The 21,920-nt window shown below is 38.4% G+C and overlaps 1 protein-coding gene across 1 annotated transcript; it reads left to right on the plus strand.

Annotated features, from left to right (window-relative positions):
* The first annotated feature begins 2,004 nt into the window (after positions 1-2,004).
* tmem147 (transmembrane protein 147) lies at positions 2,005-16,430 on the plus strand. The gene is made up of 8 exons (XM_061950336.1): positions 2,005-2,150; positions 2,836-2,939; positions 6,466-6,535; positions 9,283-9,348; positions 10,672-10,808; positions 10,946-11,030; positions 11,240-11,361; positions 14,785-16,430. Exons 2-8 carry the CDS (start codon positions 2,863-2,865, stop codon positions 14,903-14,905), a joined length of 678 nt encoding a protein of 225 aa, XP_061806320.1. The 5' UTR covers positions 2,005-2,150; positions 2,836-2,862; the 3' UTR covers positions 14,906-16,430.
* Positions 16,431-21,920: the final 5,490 nt, after the last annotated feature.

Raw genomic sequence — 21,920 nt, forward strand, 5'->3', positions numbered from 1 at the left:
AGACACTTCACCCTTGCTCCTGATGGGTGCTGGTAGCGCCTTGCATGGCAGCTCCCTCCATCAGTGTGTGAATGTGTGTGTGAATGGGTAAATGTGGAAGTAGTGTCAAAGCGCTTTGAGTACCTTGAAGGTAGAAAAGCGCTATACAAGTACAACCCATTTATCATTTATTTATTTAACTTCATTTAAATAAACACCTTTAATATAATGTTAACTATAAATCTGTTTAAAAATATATATATATATATATCCAATTAATGTGGACCTGTTACATGTTAGGAACACTACTTGGACAAACTACCTGAAATGTGTTGCCGAAAATGTTTCAGGGAGTTTGAGTTATTCTATGGGTTCAATGTGTTAAACTTTTTAAATCAGATTAATAATGATGGAATAATCCGCATTAACGCATACATTTAGACAGCCTCGATTAGAATACTGTTTGAAAGCTACAGTAACTTCTTTCCATTCATCCATTTGCTTCCGTGTATCTGGGTCCTGATCACCTGATTTATTTTAGCAGTGAAGTGAATTAATTAACTCATATTATGTTTTGCATATGGTGAATGTTTATATTCATCTTGGAGAAAGCAAACCACCAGTTTAAATAGTAGGTATTTCAATTTAGGCATATAACATGGGGCCCTTTAGTATTGACATTTGCATGTGAATTGGATTAGTTCTCTGTAAGAGAAGGCAATAAAATTGGACTTCGAAATGCAAAGGTGATTGCCCTATCCATGAGAAGAGACTACATGTTTATCTTAATGCCAACATTTAAGTTCCAACCGGAATCTGTTGTCTTTCCAGACCCTTACATATGAACATCTCCTTTTATGGTCAGAATGTGCTCTCCTGATTTAGCACACACCCAGAGACAGGAAGGAGAAATTTATAAACTGATGGTTTGGCTTCCCCAAGTTAGTAATTTTTTGACTTGACCTCCTCCAGGAACTGCAGTCCTGTTTAATGATGCTCGCTTGTGATAAAGCAACTTTTGGTTCAGTAAAGCTCCGATGTCTCTTTTGATGCAGCCGCACTGCTGTGTCACCCTTCTGTCCGGACGAGGATGATAACACCAGCAATAAACATCAATAGTTTGCTTTAAAATGTGAAATGTATATTTTGTAGATTCATTTCACAGTGAAATAGTTCAAGAATGTATTTCTTAGTCTTGTTAAGGATTATTGTTTGCAGCCCAAATTTAACACCTAATAAAATGTACTTTAACAAATTAACATTAACATTTTAATATACTGCAGGTTCATGCTCAAATCAAAAAAGTAAACTGCAAAACATTCCTGAGCCTTGATTAGTCTCTTTGACTTATTTAAACTTTTAAAATCAATTGGATTGGCAACACTAAATTTGCCCTAGTGTGTGAATGTTGTCTGTCTGAGATGGTGACTTGTCCAGGGTGTACCCCTCCTTCCACCCGAATATAATACAATAGAATAGAAAGTACTTTATTGATCCCTGGGTGTAATTCAGCACCACAGTTCGCTCACAATAGACAATAAATACTATACAGCATGCATATATATGCAGCTGGGATAGACTCCAGCTTTAGATTTAAGCCTCTTTTGTACTCCGATAGTTCGTGCGATGCTTGCCGTACAACAGCCATCTTAGCTTGGTTGACCACCACTGGTTTTCACTTCCGGGAAAAGGTCACGTGTCGGAATACAAGTAATAGTGATGTGGCGTGTTTTGTCGAATTTGGTGGTTTAAGTCATACGTGTTGATGCTATACATATGGCTGACATCTAAACTTAAGCATTAAACAATAATTACATCAATGCATTAAATATCTAGTGGTATTAAAAATAAAGTTGAGGGGATATGTGGCGTAGTCAAGTGTTTAGCCAGATCATTGACGGCTGTACTGAATAAACATGTGTTTTTGATTTTCCGTTCGACAGTAGACTTGCAGCATGTTATCTTTCATAAATGGCATGACAATGCTGAGAAAAGCTGATACAGTACTATATAACAGAAAATGCAGGAGTGTAGTTGTTATTCTGACTGTAGCGGAACCTTTGTCAAGTCCACTACTTGACACAGTCGGTAGGATTTCCTCGTAGAACCACGCTCACTTCCGGTTGTCATTCAGCGCCGCTCCAGGTTCTGCTGCTTCCTAATTTTTGTCTGTAAGTGACGCCGTGAAAGTACATTTCTACTGCCGTCATAGTTACACGTTGAATTAATTAAAATGCTTTTAGACTTGCCGAGGAAAAACAGACGTTCGGCGGGCATGAGTGTGTCGGTAACCATAGAGCTGTAATGATGTCGAGTATGCACTAGTGATAAACGACATGGATTTAGACTTAAGCGAAGAATGCATAACTGAATAGTACTGAGTTATTAGATTTGTATCGAGTGTTCATACTAATTTGGGCAATTCCAGCTGATTATCACTGTGTTACATGGCCTTTCCTTTTAGCAACACTCAGTAAACGTTTGGGAACTGAGCATACCAATTTTTGAAGCTTTTTAGGTGGAATTCTTTTCCATTCTTGCTTGATGTACAGCTTAAGTTGTTCAACAGTCCGGGGGTCTCAGTTGTGGTATTTTAGACTTCATGTTGCGCCACACATTTTCAATGGGAGACAGGTCTGGACTACAGGCAGGCCAGTCTAGTACCCGCACTCTTTTACTATGAAGCCACGCTGTTGTAACATGTGGCTTGGCATTGTCTTGCTGAAATAAGCAGGGGCGTCCATGATAACGTTGCTTGGATGGCAACATATGTTGTTTCAAAACATGGTAGAACGTTTAAAAAGTGACAAATGGCCTCGCACGAGTTGATATTTACATTGTTAAATCTCTTTACAGGAGGACTTCATTTCATCACCAGTCATCATGACCCTGTTTCACTTTGGAAATTGCTTCGCTTTGGCGTATTTCCCCTATTTCATAACATACAAGTGCAGTGGACTGTAAGTGTCTTTATTGAATTTGAAACATACAGACCACATTGCTGACTTACCTTTTAACATTTGTATTGTTTTTGTTCGTTTTGAAGTATCATATAGAAGTGTTGTGCTCTTTGTCTATAGAGACAATAAAATCCCAAATAATCAGCTTAGTACTACCAGAGCTTTGGTAATCCTTTTAGCGCTTTGTCTGGTGCTCATAGCAGTATTTAATGGGGACCTATGATGATTTTAATCTACATTGAAAACACTTCCTTGTATTTATCAAATGACCAAGTCAAGTTGATCTACCTCATATATACATATATATACTGTGTATATATATATATATATATATATATATATATATATATAATGTATATATTTTAACAACAAATCCTACGGTACATTACACATGTTTCTTATTGCAAGTTCGTCCTTAGATAAAATAGTGAACATACAAGACAACTTGTCTTTTTTTAGTAAGTAAGCAAACAGGCTCATAATTTGGCTGCTGCCATATGCAGTAACATATTGTCATTGTCCATTCTATTATTTTGTCAAAGTTATTAAGGACAAGTGGGAGAAGATGAATTATTAATCTACTTGTTCATTTACTGTTAATATCTGCTTACTTTCTCTTTGAACATGTTCTATCTCCATTTCTGTTAAAATGTAATAATCACTTATTATTCTCTTAGTTTTGGATGATACCACAAATTTGGGTGTCAATCCGATACCAAGTCGTTACAGGATCATACATTGGTCATATTCAAAGTCCTCATGTGTCCAGGGACATATTTCCTGAGTTTATAAATGTAATATCAATTTTTTTAAAACGAAAGATGTGGTGACACCAAAAAATATTGACAGAATTTTCAGAGGCGGTATAGTACCGAAAATGATTCATTAGTATTGCGGTACTATACTAATACCGGTATACAGTACAACCCTAATATATACAGGTAAAAGCCAGTAAATTAGAATATTTTGAAAAACTTGATTTATTTCAGTAATTGCATTCAAAAGGTGTAACTTGTACATTATATTTATTCATTGCACACAGACTGATGCATTCAAATGTTTATTTCATTTAATTTTGATGATTTGAAGTGGCAACAAATGAAAATCCAAAATTCCGTGTGTCACAAAATTAGAATATTACTTAAGGCTAATACAAAAAAGGGATTTTTAGAAATGTTGGCCAACTGAAAAGTATGAAAATGAAAAATATGAGCATGTACAATACTCAATACTTGGTTGGAGCTCCTTTTGCCTCAATTACTGCGTTAATGCGGCGTGGCATGGAGTCGATGAGTTTCTGGCACTGCTCAGGTGTTATGAGAGCCCAGGTTGCTCTGATAGTGGCCTTCAACTCTTCTGCGTTTTTGGGTCTGGCATTCTGCATCTTCCTTTTCACAATACCCCACAGATTTTCTATGGGGCTAAGGTCAGGGGAGTTGGCGGGCCAATTTAGAACAGAAATACCATGGTCCGTAAACCAGGCACGGGTAGATTTTGCGCTGTGTGCAGGCGCCAAGTCCTGTTGGAACTTGAAATCTCCATCTCCATAGAGCAGGTCAGCAGCAGGAAGCATGAAGTGCTCTAAAACTTGCTGGTAGACGGACGACTGCGTTGACCCTGGATCTCAGGAAACAGAGTGGACCGACACCAGCAGATGACATGGCACCCCAAACCATCACCCAACCATGCAAATTTTGCATTTCCTTTGGAAATCGAGGTCCCAGAGTCTGGAGGAAGACAGGAGAGGCACAGGATCCACGTTGCCTGAAGTCTAGTGTAAAGTTTCCACCATCAGTGATGGTTTGGGGTGCCATGTCATCTGCTGGTGTCGGTCCACTCTGTTTCCTGAGATAGGGTCAACGCAGCCGTCTACCAGCAAGTTTTAGAGCATTTCATGCTTCCTGCTGCTGACCTGCTCTATGGAGATGGAGATTTCAAGTTCCAACAGGACTTGGCGCCTGCACACAGCGCAAAATCTACCCGTGCCTGGTTTACGGACCATGGTATTTCTGTTCTAAATTGGCCCGCCAACTCCCCTGACCTTAGCCCCATTGAAATCTGTGGGGTATTGTGAAAAGGAAGATGCAGAATGCCAGACCCAAAAACGCAGAAGAGTTGAAGGCCACTATCAGAGCAACCTGGGCTCTCATAACACCTGAGCAGTGCCAGAAACTCATCGACTCCATGCCACGCCGCATTAACGCAGTAATTGAGGCAAAAGAAGCTCCAACCAAGTATTGAGTATTGTACATGCTCATATTTTTCATTTTCATACTTTTCAGTTGGCCAACATTTCTAAAAATCTCTTTTTTGTATTAGCCTTAAGTAATATTCTAATTTTGTGACACACGGAATTTTGGATTTTCATTTGTTGCCACTTCAAATCATCAAAATTTAATGAAATAAACATTTGAATGCATCAGTCCGTGTGCAATGAATAAATATAATGTACAAGTTACACCTTTTGAATGCAATTACTGAAATAAATCAAGTTTTTCAAAATATTCTAATTTACTGGCTTTTACCTGTGTATATATATATATGTATGTATGTACGTGTGTATGTGTATATATACACACATACATATATATATATATAATATATATATATTATATATATATAATATGTGTGTGTGTGTGTGTGTGTGTATATATATATATATATATATATATATATATTAGTGCAGTGCAGTGCATGTATATATGTCCTGCCGGTCGTTTTTTTTTCTTCACACTGAGCTCGCAGCAGCCAGCGTCATCTCACAAGATCCTGTATGTCAATCAACTGACGAAAGTGACCTCATAGTGAAGATTGATGATCTGTAGCTCGCGATCAATCTACTACAACACCTACTACAATGGGCACCCCTCGTCTTGATAATGTGTTGGATATGCTTCGGTGTAATTTTTGCTCCATAGTCATATTTGTAAAGCCATTTAAATATTACTTTAGCCTACCTTCTTTCTTGTGTTTCTTAAAACCAAGTATAAATGTCTGCGTCTTTTCATAGTTGCCCAAAGGTCCTGTGTAAAATTTCATGAACAAATAAACATGGCGGTGTTTATTTTGTAGACAACAGCGCAGTCGGGAACACATTAAACGAGAAGGAATAACACCGGAAACTTTAGGTAGTATTCTCGGCTGAGTCGGCCCAGTATAGGGGGAGAAGGCCAGCATGGCCGACACAGTATGCACAAGAATGATCACATATGTACATCCGTCAATCTGGGATGTCACAAAAGGCCCACAATAATAAATATTTTTTTTAAAAACACTCCGAACTCAGCATTCAGAGGCATGCAAAACAGAGTGCAACCTCATGCCCAAAAGCATTAACCTTATGATTTGACGCTTTGGCATTGTTTAGTTGAGTATACAGCATTTTAACAATGTAAGTCAGAAAAGAGGAAAATCATCATAGGTTGCCTTTAAAACTTATATTTTAGGCCATTTTCTGTCATTGTTTTTATTATTTCCGCCACTTTGTGCATACTGTCATGTGTTGTTTTTTGTTTCCGACTGTCAGTTCCGAGTACAATGCTTTCTGGAGATGTGTCCAGGCAGGCGCCACATACCTGTTTGTCCAGCTCTGCAAAGTAAGTGAGCTTTTTTGTCTGGCATTCAACCTTTTAGGTCTTTGAAAGTACCTGTATTTCAGTTAAAATCGAGTTGATAGTATTGGACAAATAATGGTTTAGACGGTAGGGCTGGACAATTATAGAAAAAATAATAATCTTGATTACTTTGATTGATTTTGTTCTCACGATTAATTTCACGATTATTCATTAACTTCCAAACACGAGTATTTATTGTACCACCTAAACTCCTCTTTAGTATTGTTTTAATAAAAAGGATATACATTTGTAACGAATAAACCACAACAAGTAAAATAATAATAAAATACATATGTAACTAAATACATTTAAATAACTACAATATAAAAAAACCTCTATAATTCAGTATTTTACCTTTTACACTTATTTTACCACCATAGAGTGTGTGCTATTTGTGTGAAATACAATTTAATAAAGTGTTTGTTAATTAAATGCTGAAATCCTCACATATATTGGTGCAATACATTTGTTGGACAATTTTGACCAGTAGTTTAGGTCAAAGCATAATTATTTTGTAAATGTATCAATAAGTTCTTTGAGTACATTATGCTTGTGCAAGGTACTTTATAGGTGGGTTGCAATCACATGACCTAGAGTCACATCCAGGCATTTCCGGGTTTCAGGTGATGGTCTAAGCCCCATTAGGCTACTGTTTATTTACCTGAATCCGTGCAGATTGAGACTTTTTTTTGAAAGGTTCATAGGCAAATATAAAAGCGATCATGAACAAATATTTAAAATAAGATGGAGTGAATTTTTACACTTTAAAGGAAAATATTTAAACCATTTATCATCACCAAGAGGTTACTGCTACCTCACTTCACTTGACACTTGCGGTATTTAGAGAAGAAAAGATTGGAGGCACATCATGTGTGGGGTCCACAAATTAAGCATTAATCGGTGAAAGACAAAATTGAACTTATTTGTGCATTGGTAAGTATCGTATTTGATTGACATAATAAGTGCCGTGTTGCTGTGATTGCGACGCTAATGAGAAAAAGGATAAGTTTGTGTGCAGTTGATTTCCTGCTCTAAACATTAGTCTCATCTCCAATTCATGTCTGCAGTTTTTTTTTTGGTTTGAAGTTTGTATTTGTCTCATTATTTATCTGTAGATGTCCCTGTTGTTCGGCAATGTTGCTAGCGATATCAAGTTCCAGTATATGCTGTTGAGCCCACAAGAGATGTATTCATCCACTTTATTAATACTATTAAGGGTATTTTCTTGATGCTAACAAATATCACCAAAGACACTATAATGTTTTAATCCATGTCGTATAAAGCACTTGGCAACAACAACTAAGTTTTTAGTTTCTGTTATGAAAATCGACAACAAAAACTTGGTGGAAGGGACCAACAATCACAATATTTATTACTACGACTTCACATGACGTTAGTTTATTCACACAACCAGGTCTTTTTAGTTATATTTAGGCATAGCAACCACAAAATAACTCAAACTACTGCGATCTATTGTCCTTTCTTACGTTTAGTTTTGCTATCAAACACTACTAATACAGTAGAGAATAAACTCGATTGCATCAAAGAAAGTTTCTCAAACAAATCAAATGTTCAAACAAACATTTCACTAAGTGATCGCTGCAGACACAAGCATGGTCCGGTTGTTTTCCACAAGATGATGAAAGTGATATATTAAGAGTCATTTTCTTTGACGCGCTTTCGATTTTCCCTGACTTTATTACCTTTTATGAGCTACTTTTCTTTGGAACTATATGAATGTTTTTTTCTATCTCTCTTCTGGAACCATTGGAACACCCAAGAACAGAACAGCAATAAAAAAAAGAGGCGCCTCTCAAGTTGTGACCACTGTATGTACATTAATGTTGCATTGATGATGTCGTTCACAACAACACAAGCAGAGGACATGAGTTGTCGGTATATGGATTGTTCTTGCCAGCTTTAGTTCCGTAGTTTAGTCGCTGTTTCAAATGACCGTCTCGATATTGTTTAGTTTAGGACGGGGCGGTTGGGTGTGTCATGGATAAATGAGCGCTACGGAACACATTATTTTCCCAAACAAATGTTCCTTCTCCACACAATGACATTTAATTTACATTTATGTCACTTTCTTTGATATTATTTTGCGTTTGTCAGCGAATTCTGTTTTAGTAGCCAATTATGTGACTCCTTCCGGCGTTTCGTGAGTGCGGAAATTGTATGCCTTACTTTTTTGTTGCGTTTAGTGATTATTGACTAGGCATACTAGCGCTATGTCAAATAAAAAGTAGCAATCATGGTGACATCCCAAACTTCTAGTAGACATGCTCTTTATTTACTCTTATTTGTTTCACCGTCACAAGCGCTGGAATTTGCATGCATCGTTGTTTGTTTTTTTCAATTATTATATTTTCATAATCGTGAGAAGTAATAATCAAAATTTAAATTTGACTAATTGTCCAGCCCTGATAGACAGGTTGCCACACTTTTATTGTTTTAATTCAAACGTATGATTGAACTTTAAACCAAGTGCATATATGTATGCATTATTAATCGAACAATTTATTGAATTCAAAATAATATGATAATAAATATAAAAAGTATATTAGAAGATTGTAATGGGATAACAATTCTAAGTCACATTTTGGTATAGAGTCTAAAGCATGTATGCCATAACAGCAGAATAACACTGTAAATGTCCTATATAGTGATCTCTTGAAGGGAAATTTTGACACTGCTGCTACTAATCTTATATGTTTGTTGTTTGTCAGATGCTGTTTCTTGCTACTTTTTTCCCCACCTGGGAAGGAGGAGCTGGTGTTTATGATTTTGTAGGGGTAAGTGTTGAAGCAACATTCCAGCATATCCACAAGTCTGCTTTTTTAAGATATATATTTGACTTATAGATACTTGTATTGTATGTCTTTCTACAACAATTGCTTTTAACACTAATGGTCGTCTAGAAACCAGAGGGTTCCTGGTACGAATCCAGCTTCCGCCTTCCTAACCACTGTCGTTGTGTTCTTGTGCAAGACTCCTCACTTATACACTGGTGTATGAATGTGCAGGACTCCCTTGAAAAATGTATTCTTAAACTAAATGTGTTGATGATCGAAAACATTGGCACAGATAAAGGGAAGTTGAACTTGAGAAAATGTGCCACCGACTGGACAAATGTAACCATAACAACTTGAGCACCAGTTGTCGATATTTGGCCCTTAGACAAATTATTGTATTTGTTTATGTTTAGATAAATATGGGATAGGAAACAGTTAAAATGTTAAAAAAAACCCAGCTAAATTGCACAAAATGTTATATAGGATGGAGCTTAGTTAGTGGTTAGTGGAGCTCCACTAACCACGTTAAACCCAGATTCCGAACTAACAAAGGTCTTAACTCATTCTCTTTCTATGCCACATCAATGTGGAATGCGCTCCCAACAGGTATAAAAGAAAGTGCATCTCTATCCTCCTTCAAAACCACAATTAAAGTTCACCTCCAGGCAGCTACAACCCTAAACTTAACACCCTCCCCGGATTGTTAATAATCAAATGTAAACAATCAAATGCAGATACTTTTTCTTATGCCTTCTCTCTCTATCTCTCTCTCTCTCTCTCTCTCTCTGCCCACTACTTGCTGTCCATATCCGTCCTACCTAGTCAGACCTACACTGTTCCAATATCCATTTCTCTGTTCTCAATTGTTGATGACTGATGATAACAACCAAACCTAACCCGCCCCCCTCCACACCCCGGATTGTAAATAATGTAAATAATTCAATGTGATTATCTTGTGTGATGACTGTATTATGATGATAGTATATATCTGATAGTATATATCTGTATCATGAATCAATTTAAGTGGACCCCGACTTAAACAAGTTGAAAAACTTATTTGGGTGTTACCATTTAGTGGTCAATTGTACGGAATATGTACTTCACTGTGCAACCTACTAATAAAAGTCTCAATCAATCAATCAATCAATCAGCTACAGTGCATTTCCATACCACTGCAGTCTACAACCACCATCAAGTGAAATCTCACCAATAATATGGTTGTGTAGCAAGCAATATTTTAATAATTGTTTTTATTATATTGTGAAGGTGTACTTAATATCGTGGATGTCACTTATCGTAAAATGTCTGTTTTTTTTAAATCAGGAGTTTATGAAGGCTACGGTGGACCTTGCAGACCTGTTGGGCCTTCATCTTGTCATGTCACGTAACGCTGGCAAAGGAGAGTACAAAATCATGGTGGCAGCTATGGGCTGGGCAACAGCAGAACTCGTCATGTCAAGGTAAGCAGATACTCTTTTTCCCTCGGCTATTTTGTCATGACTCGACTTTGAGTCACAAAAACAAATATACATTGGCTGACGCCTTTCATTTCTTCAAATAAGTTCTCATAATAATCTCTCTACTTGTGGTTTTTCAGATGTCTTCCTCTGTGGGTGGGAGCCAGAGGGATTGAATTTGACTGGAAATATATCCAAATGAGCTTTGATTCCAATATTAGTTTAGTGAGTGTTCATTATTTCACACCTATCCACTTAGAGTCTCTTTTCCTTGTCACATTCATCATTATAGTACAGTTTATATCATTAAGTATAATAATTTCAATTTCATTTATTTAATTACTTAAATTTCCATTAAAAATATCTGAAATGATTGTTCTCTGCACAAGCACATTCTCAAATTGTTATTCATCTTTGTCTGTGTGTGTGTACAGGTCCATTATATTGCCACGGCAGCAGTAGTGTGGATGTTTACGCGCTATGATCTTCCTAAGAGCTTCAGGCTGCCTGTTACTGTTCTGTTGGCACTCTGTGTCTACAAGTCTTTCCTAATGGAGTAAGTACATTTTCCGATACCATTGACATGTGGTGAGGTTCATGGCTGGTGAGGAGCTCACACATTTATGCCTATGCACTCTTCAGGCGATGCACAGTACTGTTTGCTTCACCTTATGTCTGTCCTCTGCAGCTTATAAGCAATAATATTTGTCCTACACAAACAGTAAAAACATTTAACGGGCTCTAGAACATGGGTGTCCAAACTACGGCCCACGGGCCAAGTGCGGCCCGCCACAATCTTCAGTGCGGCCCGCGAAACATCACAAGTGTAACAAGAAAATTGACCTGCTGTGTTTATACCTGAATTTAGCTCAATGTGAGTCAATTCGGCGTGATCTTGTCCCCCTCTTCTGGGCGATATTAGAAACGATGGTCAAAATTCATGAGTTTCCTTTGGAAGGGACTTGAGCACAGATTAGCGTCAATATATAAAATGGCATGTTTATATATGTATGTATATATATATATATATATATATATATATATATATTATATATTATATATGTATGTATGTATGTATGGGTGTGTGTGTGTGTATATATACTGTATATGTATATGTATATATATATATATATATATATATATATATATATATATATATATATATACACAGTACATATATATATATATATATATATGTGTGTGTATGTGTGTATATATCCATCCATCCATCCATTTTCTACCGCTTATTCCCTTTGGGGTCGCGGGGGGCGCTGGAGCCTATCTCAGCTACAATCGGGCGGAAGGCGGGGTACACCCTGGACAAGTCGCCACCTCATCGCAGGTGCGTATATATATATATATATATATATATATACATATATATATATATATATATATATATATATATATATATATATATATATATGTGTCTAAATATATATGTATGTATGTTTATATGTATGTATATATGTATATATATATATATATATATATATATATATATATATATATATATATATATATATATATATATATATACATTTATTAAGGGTCTACTGAAAATGTGACCAAATCTGCTGGGTCAAAAGTATACATACATCATTTTTAATATTTGGTTACATGTCCCTTGGCAAGTTTCACTGCAATACGGCACTTTTAGTAGCCATCCACAAGCTTCTGGTTGAATTTTTGACCACTCCGCTTGACAAAATTGGTGCAGGTCATCTAAATTTGTTGGTTTTCTGACACGGACTTGTTTCTTCAGCATTGTCCACACGTTTAAGTCAGGACTTTGGGAAGGCCATTCTAAAACCTTAATTCAAGCCTGATTTAGCCATTCCTTTACCACTTTTGATGTGTGTTTGGGGTCATTGTCCTGTTGGAACACCCAACTGCGCCCAAGACCCAACCTCCGGGCTGATGATTTTAGGTTGTCCTTCAGAATTTGGAGGTAATCCTCCTTTTTCATTGTCCCATTTACTCTCTGTAAAGCACCAGTTCCATTGGCAGCAAAACAGGCCCAGAGCATAATACTACCACCACCATGCTTGATGGTAGGCTTGGTGTTCCTGGGATTAAAGGCCTCACCTTTTCTCCTCCAAACATATTTCTGGGTATTGTGGCCAAACAGCTAAATTTTTGTTTCATCTGACCACAAAACTTTCCTCCAGAAGATCTTATCTTTGTCCGTGTGATCAGCAGCAAACTTTAGACGAGCCTTAAGGTGTCGCTTCTGGAGCAAGGGCTTCCTTCTTGCATGGTAGCCCCTCAGTCCATGGCGACGCTTGACTGTGGACACTGACACCTGTGTTCCAGCAGCTTCCAATTCATTGCAGACCTGCTTTTTGGTGGTTCTCTGTTGACTCTTGATCACCCTGACCAATTTTCTCTCAGCAGCAGGTGATAGCTTGCATTTTCTTCCTGATTGTGGCAGTGACAAAACTGTGCCATGCACTTTATACTTACGTACAATTGTCTGCACAGTTGCTCTTAGGACCTTAAGCTGCTTTGAAATGGCTCCAAGTGACTTTCCTGACTTGTTTTTTCAGATCTGTGCTGAGTTCCTTTGACTTTCCCATTGTCGCGTTTGTAACCGAGTCTAATGACTGCATCACATGAGCCATATTTAAATGGGCTCAGAGAAGTCAACAGGTGTTGTCAATCATAATCACTCACATAAAGTTAAGAGGCCATGCCATGAAGCTAATTTGATTTGATTGTAATTTTTTCTGCATCACCAAAATTGATAAAGTATGTTGCTGTATGTGTACTTTTGACCCAGCAGATTTGGTCACATTTTCAGTAGACCCATAATAAATTCATAAAAGAACCAAACTTCAAAATATTGTTTGCCTTGATGCCCTTCTAACTTGCCTTGGTGCCCTAAAATATGAGCCCTCCTTTCAGGCAACACTTGCCTTGACCTTAGAAAGTTACAATGCGAGGTCTGGATATTATATCTATACAAGTACACTAATTTCAGAACACTAATTTCAGAACTATATCAGAATATATATTGTATATACAAAAATATATATTGTATATACATTGACAACCCAAATACTTTTATTTTGTCCTTACTTAACCTAAATTTGTTTTAGCATTTAAAAAAATACTTTTAAGGTGTGGCAGCTTTTATTTTGCAATGGTCTTGCGCCACGATTAATTACATTAACATTATTGTTAATTATTGTGTATTTTAGTCATTATCAACACCTTTTAGCAAACACATCGACGTCCCACTGGGGTGAGTTTTCCTTGCCCTTATATGGGCTATGTACCGAGGATGTCGTTGTGGCTTGTGCAGCCCTTTGAGACACTTGTGATTTAGGACTATATAAATAAACATTGATTGATTGATTGATTATTAATCATCAAACAATATCAGTATTCTTAAATGAACTGTGTTGACAGTGATTAACATATTACAGTCATCCAAATTTTTTTTATTTCAAATAAGAACCTGTGTTCTTACCTTTTTACAAAGTCCTTGCAATCGACTGGTGACTTTTCCATGGTGTTCTCCACCTATGACCCTAAATCTGCCACGTTAGGCTTCAGTCCCTGCCATGACCCTGAACAATGTCTTAAGCAGTACAGTAAATATTTGCAACTGCACAGTATGTCCACTTGAACAACTGCAGTGTGAGTGTATGAGCCCGGAATGTGGTGAGTGCACTTTATAACCAGAGAAATAACATGTTGACCACTCTACTGAGCAGAAAGGTCTATTTTAATACTACAGCGAATTTGTAAAACAGAGCTAAATCCTAAATGGCACGAGGAGTGTAAAAAGTGTGCCGTTTATTTCGTCTTGCAAAGCGCATCATCCACAGCGTCACAAATGTTGACATAATGTTGCTGATATAATTTGTTAATATTCCAGTTGGAAATATGCATGTTTTGCATGTGGCCAGACTTAAGGGTCACTGCCCATTTAAACGTACGTCTAATGTCTTTCACAACTCTGTGTCTGCAGGTTGTTCATCCATGCCTTCTTGCTGGGCAGCTGGACTGTGTTGTTGGTGAAAGCTGTGCTGACTGGTGCCATCTCTCTATGCTCACTTTTTCTTTTTGTCACCCTGGTGCACAGTAACTAAATCCAATCCAATCTCTCTTTACCTTATCACTGTTTGTATTAACTGGTTCTACATCCAAACCACCGGCTGATAAACTAAAGGTAAAAGGTTTTTTACCCATAATTGTTGTTTTGTTGGACTTGAACTGGAAATGATTCTCAAAGTGACATCCACGGTGATCTTTTCTAAGACACAACTGGTTATGTGAAAAGGTGGATTTTGTATTATGATCATAAATTAAGTCAAAAAAGTAACATTTTCTTGATGTTATTTTATGTACATGGTTGGCTCAGTACAAAATTTTACCTTGATGTAATTAGGACACAAACTAAGTTCTAAGTTGAACCATTTCCTGATTATGTATGAGTGTCGACTGCAAAACAAATCCAAACCCACATGAACATGGCATTGTCGTTTCTGAAACCAGTAGTGGCTTAAATGTCTCTACACGGTGCAAATACTGTATGTGGTTAAAGGATTTAAAAACAATCTAACAAAAATACATGTTTTTATTGTCATTTGCCAGCCTCCCTCACCATATGCAGATCACACGCTTTGCATAGGGTCCCGTGATTCGTTGGGTCAATTAATGAATGACAGGTAGCTTCATTGTACTGCAAACGTCGCTGATAAGAAAGACATGCATCGATTTAGTCAAGTCTGAGTATAAAAATCCATCCATCCATCCATTTTCTACCGCGTGTCCCTTTTGGGGCCGAAGGGGGTGCTGGAGCCTATCTCAGCTGCATTCGTTTAACATAAATAAATAAAAAAATTGAAAAAGTGTTGTAATGAGGGTGGGGGACCTCCAAATAAGATTTTGCTTATTGCCAACAATTTAGCCAGGAGCGGCCGTTCTCCACAAGTCCGGAAAACGGAACAACCTTCCATATGCTTTCATGCTTCCATTTTATAAGTTAAGTAGATTCTAGAAGCTCCACCACCACTTAAGGTTTAAGCGACTGTATGTACAGTTGGGGTGTGCCATCTTAGGCACCTCACGATTCGATTCAGGGTGCTACAATTTGATTATTAAACAATTATTATGATTGATGATGCATCTTTTTTCCCATCCACAATTTTTTTAATGGTATTTTCCGTATATTTGTCAGCATTGATTAAAGTAAACAAATGTCAGACAGCACCATCTAACATATTTCCCACTAAAAAGCTTCTCTTTTTACATAATTTGGCTTTAAAAAAATAAGACCAAAATGCTCTGCTGTTTTCACAGATGTCAGTACTAGCAGGTTCAATGCAAAACAAAAATCATCCCACTTAATCAGAACTAATAAGGACTTTCAAACTAAATATTTTACCAAAAAAAATTAAATCTTCAATTTATTGTACATAGTTCTGCAGGTTTAATATTGTAGCGACATGTCGGTTATTATGTGTAGTCTGACTGTTTCTGTGGCCATGAATGTGTCAGTAGCTCAGCTCTGTGTTGGTTTGAGTGATAGAAGATGATTGAATGTTGAGAAAAAAGTTAGTTTTTGTTTTGTTTTGCAGTAGCCAGTTTTGCAATAAAGTGATTGTTGATCAACCTCCTCCTCGTCATCCTTAACAACACAGTAGACATTACACAATCTGTTCCTTAAAACTGTCTGGGTGTTCTGTTTGTGACTTCACTATCATAGAAAATAATTAATTTTATGAAAGTTTGCGAAAGTGCTATCTGTATCTATCGAATAATTAGTGTATCAGCACACCCATATCAAAGTCATCTTTATTGTCAATTTAACATGTTCTGGACATACAGGGAAAAAAAAAGTTTATGTCTGAACCACGGTGTGAGCTAACGGAAACAAATTAAAATTCAGATTTACAAAAATTACAGGACAATGTACAAAATGTGCATTTTACAATATGTGCATAAAAAAAACACTAGTGTGCAAGGATATTGTACTGTACCTCACAAAAGTGAATACACTCCTAACATTTTTGCAAATATTTTCATGGGACAACCCTAAAAAAATGACACTTTGATATAATATGAAGTAGTCAGTGTACAACTTGTGTAATATTGTAAACTTACTGTACCCCTCCAAAGTACCTCGACACACAGTTCTTAATGTTTAAACCACTGGAAACTTACAGTGCATCCGGAAAGTATTCACAGCACTTGTTCCGTATTTTGTCCTGTTACAGTCTTCTTCCAAAATGGAATAAATTATTTTTTGTCCTCAAAATTCTACATACAATACCCTGTAATTACAATGTGTTTTTTTTTGTGTGTGTGTTTTTTTTAATTTGCAAATTTATTCAAACTAAAAAATCACACGTACATAAGTATTCAGAGCCTTTGCTCAATACTTTGTTGATGCACCTTTGGCAGCAATTACAGCCTAAAGTCTTTTTGAATACGATACCACAAGCTTGGCACATCTATTTTTGGGCTGTTTCGCTCTTTGTAGCAAGCGTCACCCGATTGGATTGGATGGGAAGCGTTGGTTTTCATCCAGGATATATATACAGTGGGTACGGAAAGTATTCAGAACCCTTTAAATGTTTCACTCTTTGTTTTATTGCATGGTCATAAGCATTCAGACCCTTAGCTCAGTATTGAGTAGAGCCCCTCTTTGAGCTAGGACAGTCATGAGTCTTCTTGGGAAGGGTGCAATGAGTTTTTCACACCTGGATTTAGGGAATCCTCTGCCATCCTTCCTTGCAGATCCTCTCCAGTTCTGTCAAGTTGGATGGTGAACGTTTGTGGCCAGCATTTTTCAGGTCTCTCCATAGATGCTCAATTGGGTTTAGGTCAGTGCTCTGGCTGTGACATAAAAATACTCTCGGATTTGTTCTGAAGCCACTCCTTGATTATGTTAGCTGTGTGCTTAGGGTCATTGTCTTGATGGAAGGTGAACCTTCGGTCCAGTCTGAGGTCCTGAGCACTCTGTAAGAGGTTTTCTTCACGGATATCTCTATACTTGGCCGCATTCACCTTTTCTTCAATTGCAACCAGTGGTCATGTCCCTGCAGCTGAAAAACACCCCCATAGCATGATGCTGCCACCACCACGTTTTACTGTTGGGATTGTATTGGGCAGGTGATGAGCAGTGTCTGGTTTTCTCCAAACATACCAATTAGTTAAATCTTGGTCTAATCAGTCCAGAGAACCTTATTTCTCATATTCTGGGAATCCTTCATGTGGTTTTTGGCAAACTCGATGCAGTCTTGCATATGTCTTACACTGAGGAGAGGCTTCCGAGGGGCCACTCTGTCATAAAGCCCTGACTGGTGGCGGGCTGCAGTGATAGTTGACTTTGTGGAACTTTCTCCCATTTCCCTACTGCATCTCCACAGTGATCTTTGGGTTCTTCTTTACCTCTCTCTACAAGGCTATTCTCCCACAATCGCTCAGTTTAGCTGAACGGCCAGGTATTGGAAGAGTTGTAGTCCTCCCAAACTTCTTCCATTTAAGGATTATGGAAACCACCGTGCTCTTCGGAAAACGATTTTTCCAACCTTGGCCAGATCTCTGCCCTGCAACAATTATGTCTCTGATCTCCTTGGGCAGCTCCTTAGACCTATTTTTTCTCATTTGCTCTGACATGCACTGTGAGCTGTAAGGTCTTCTATAAACAGGTGTGTGTATTTCTTAATCAAGTTAATCAGTTTAATTAAACAAAGCTGGAGTCCAATGAGGGAACTTAACCATCTCAAGGAGGATCAGAATAAATGGACAACGTGTGTCACAGCAAAGACTCTTTTTTTTTTTTTTTTTTGTCCTGTCCAGCTTCTCAGGCAAATCATATAGTTGATGTAGATGCCCATGTCGGCTGTTCAGATTTACTTTACAAAAGAGAAGTGTAGGATACTTCTCTTGTTGCCTTATTTGTATTTGACTTTATTAAATGTATTTATATTATCATTTAGTGCAGCCGGGCCGGAGCAGGAGGGGATAGAAAGAGAAAAAAAAAGAAGACAGAGGGGGAAATTGTGGGGACAAGAGGGGGATTAGACAGAGAGACAAAAACAACAACAGCAAACAACAACAACAACAACAATAGAGCAACATCAGCAAATATGACATGTACAAATATGATGGTAAAAGTAATAGCAAATAAGCAGTTAGCGAAAAATAAAAAATAATACAGAAATGACAATGAGCATTATTACACTACAAATGGATCAATACAAATACCAATAGAAATAGCGCTATTGATAATGAACAATACCAATAATTTACCTTTATTATCAACAATACAGTTGTTTAAATGCAACAATACATATACGTAATGATAACTTGAGATACGAAAGAATGCAGAAAAATGGAGGGGGAGAAAGAGAAGCAACCTACATTAACCTTGTAGATTGTTATAGTCACAATAGGTTAAGCTTTGTCAGTGTGCCATGTGTTACACCCAGTTTACCCTAGGGCAACAACGTTAATATATGTTTGATGAAACGTGATTATGTGCATGAGTGTAAGTATGCATATGTACTTGTATATGTACAGAATGTGTATATGTGTTTGTACAATGAATGTATATGTACAGAATGTGTATATGTGTTTGTACAGTGAATGTATATGTACAGTATGTGTATGTGTATGTTTGTATATTGAATGTGCGTGTGGATGTACGAACATTAGGTAGGTAAATATGTACTGTATTTGTGTATGTATGTGGGAGCGTAGGTACCTATGTACGTATGTGAGCATATGTGAATTTGCATGTACAATACATTCGACTCCCAGAGTGCGTGGGAGCCAGAGCACGGCCCCATCACCCCCGAGAGCCCAACCCACAAACAGGAGGCGTGGTGCCCAGGGAACCAGGGACCACCGCCCCCACGCAGCCAAGCCGGCCAGCGACAGGAACCCCAGAGCCCGACCCACCGTACCGCCCACAAGGGCCAGCAGCAGGCCGCAGACAGACGCACCCGGCAGAGGACAGGGCACGAGAAAAGCAGGGGACAGCCAGACCCCAAGCCAGCGAGAGACCACACCCCACACGGGCAGAAAGGCGAGACGCACCGCCCGAGGGACCCAGAGACTCCCCGCAACCGGACGGGAAGACCGCCCCCGCCCCACCGGCAACCGGGCCCCCACGAGCCCACCCCCCACCCCCGGAGAGCGCGGCGAGGCCAGCCCCCGGCCACCCCACCCAAACCGGCCGCCGCAGGACCACCCAGGCACAGGGCCACGGGAACCACCCACCCCACCCGCAGGGACCCCAACGATGGAGATGGAACAACCAGCAACCGCCCCGCCGAGCCCCCCCCCTGAGGGAGGGGAAAATTAAAAAATAATATTAATAAAATATATTAAATAAATAAATAAATAAATTAATTAATTAATTAATTAATTAAAAAAAAAAAGAATTAAAAGAAGATCACAGACATGCTGACAAACAAGGTCACTACCCCAGCAACTGGCCGACTCGCAGCACCTCGGAATACCTTGCAGCACCAAGCTACCACAATAGACGCAGGGACTAGGCCCAACAGGCCCCAACCAAGACGGGCACCCGGAAGGGATGGACAGCGGGACCCAGGAGCTCCAGACACGCAGTTCGGATGCAGTAGCCTGAGGCGTCGACCCCCGTCTGACAGGCAGGCCCAGAGCGCACCCCCAGAAATATACATACATACATACATATATACATACACATACACACATACACGTATACATACCCACACATACATATATATACATACACATACACACATACACGTATACATACCCACACATACACATATATACATATACATACACATATGTACACATATACATACACATATGTACACATACACATATATAAACATACATACATACACACACATATACATACATATACACAGTTCGTCAGCCCCGACAGCCATCACGCCACCAGTCACAACATCAGCCACACCCCTGCACCAGACCCAGCAGCCACGGGCGCCCACACCACAAACAAACGGCAGCAGAAACAGCAGCCGCAATAACCCCAGACAGCCAGCACCAGCCAATCAAATCAAAGCGATCAAAAAAAAACTGCGACCAGCAACCACACGCCACCAGGGCCACGGAGACCAGCCGGCGCCAGCCCGCCGGTCAGCCCGAACGCCAACACGCAAACAAGAGACACCAACAACCCCCCCAACCAAAAGGCCCCCCCACCCCAACCCAAACCCGCACAAACACACCACCGCCCAAACAACCGAGACACAGCATCCAGACCAGACACGGGGGCTGCGCCGCCACCACACCAAGTCACCAACAGAGACCCCACAGCGCAAGGTCGGGCCACACGGGCACGGACCCCATCCAACAGGAAGTGAGACCCGCGCGACGCCACACACAAATAAATAATAAGATTAAAAAAATAAAAAATTAAAAAATAAAATAAAATTAAAAATAAAATTTAAAAAATAAAATAAAATAAAAATAAGTAAATAATAAAAATAAAAATAATAAATAAATAATAAAAGTATTCAGCAAAGACTCTGAATACTTATGACCATGTGATTTATAAAAATAAATAAATAAATAAATTGAAAAAAAAGGCAAAAAATTATACTTTTCTTTTTTTTCTGTCAAGATGGGGTACGTTAATGAGGAATACAATGAACTTCTTTTTTCTTTTTACTGATTTGTAGGTCATTTGTGATGAAATTTTTTTTTTTTTTTTAAATGCAGGTATATCCTTTCTCCTTCTAAACATGACCAAAAGGCTGCACAAGGCTGTGACTTGTTTTTTCTGTTTTGTTTAGGAAACGTTGGACCAGCAGCGAAACAGCAGCACTATTCTGGGTAATTATGTGATCTGGTGATCGCACAAACGTTTTATTTTTATTTTTATTTTTTTACCTGTCTGTCTGATGCTGCGTGTCAGAGGAGACCAACAGTATGCTGCAGCCTTTTGTGCAACATTAGGAGGAGGGGTCGGGATGGTGAGTGTCATTCAGCAGTTTAGGGAAGAATTCTCACAGGAACTCATACAAATTCCCTGTTAGATATCAAAAAACCTTTTAGGGGAATTGAAAATTTGAGTATTTTTGTATTCATAAATTAATGAAGAAAACACACTGTCCAGGTGATGGACTGGCA

This window comes from Nerophis lumbriciformis, linkage group LG04, assembly GCF_033978685.3.
Source record: "Nerophis lumbriciformis linkage group LG04, RoL_Nlum_v2.1, whole genome shotgun sequence".
NCBI lineage: Eukaryota > Metazoa > Chordata > Actinopteri > Syngnathiformes > Syngnathidae > Nerophis > Nerophis lumbriciformis.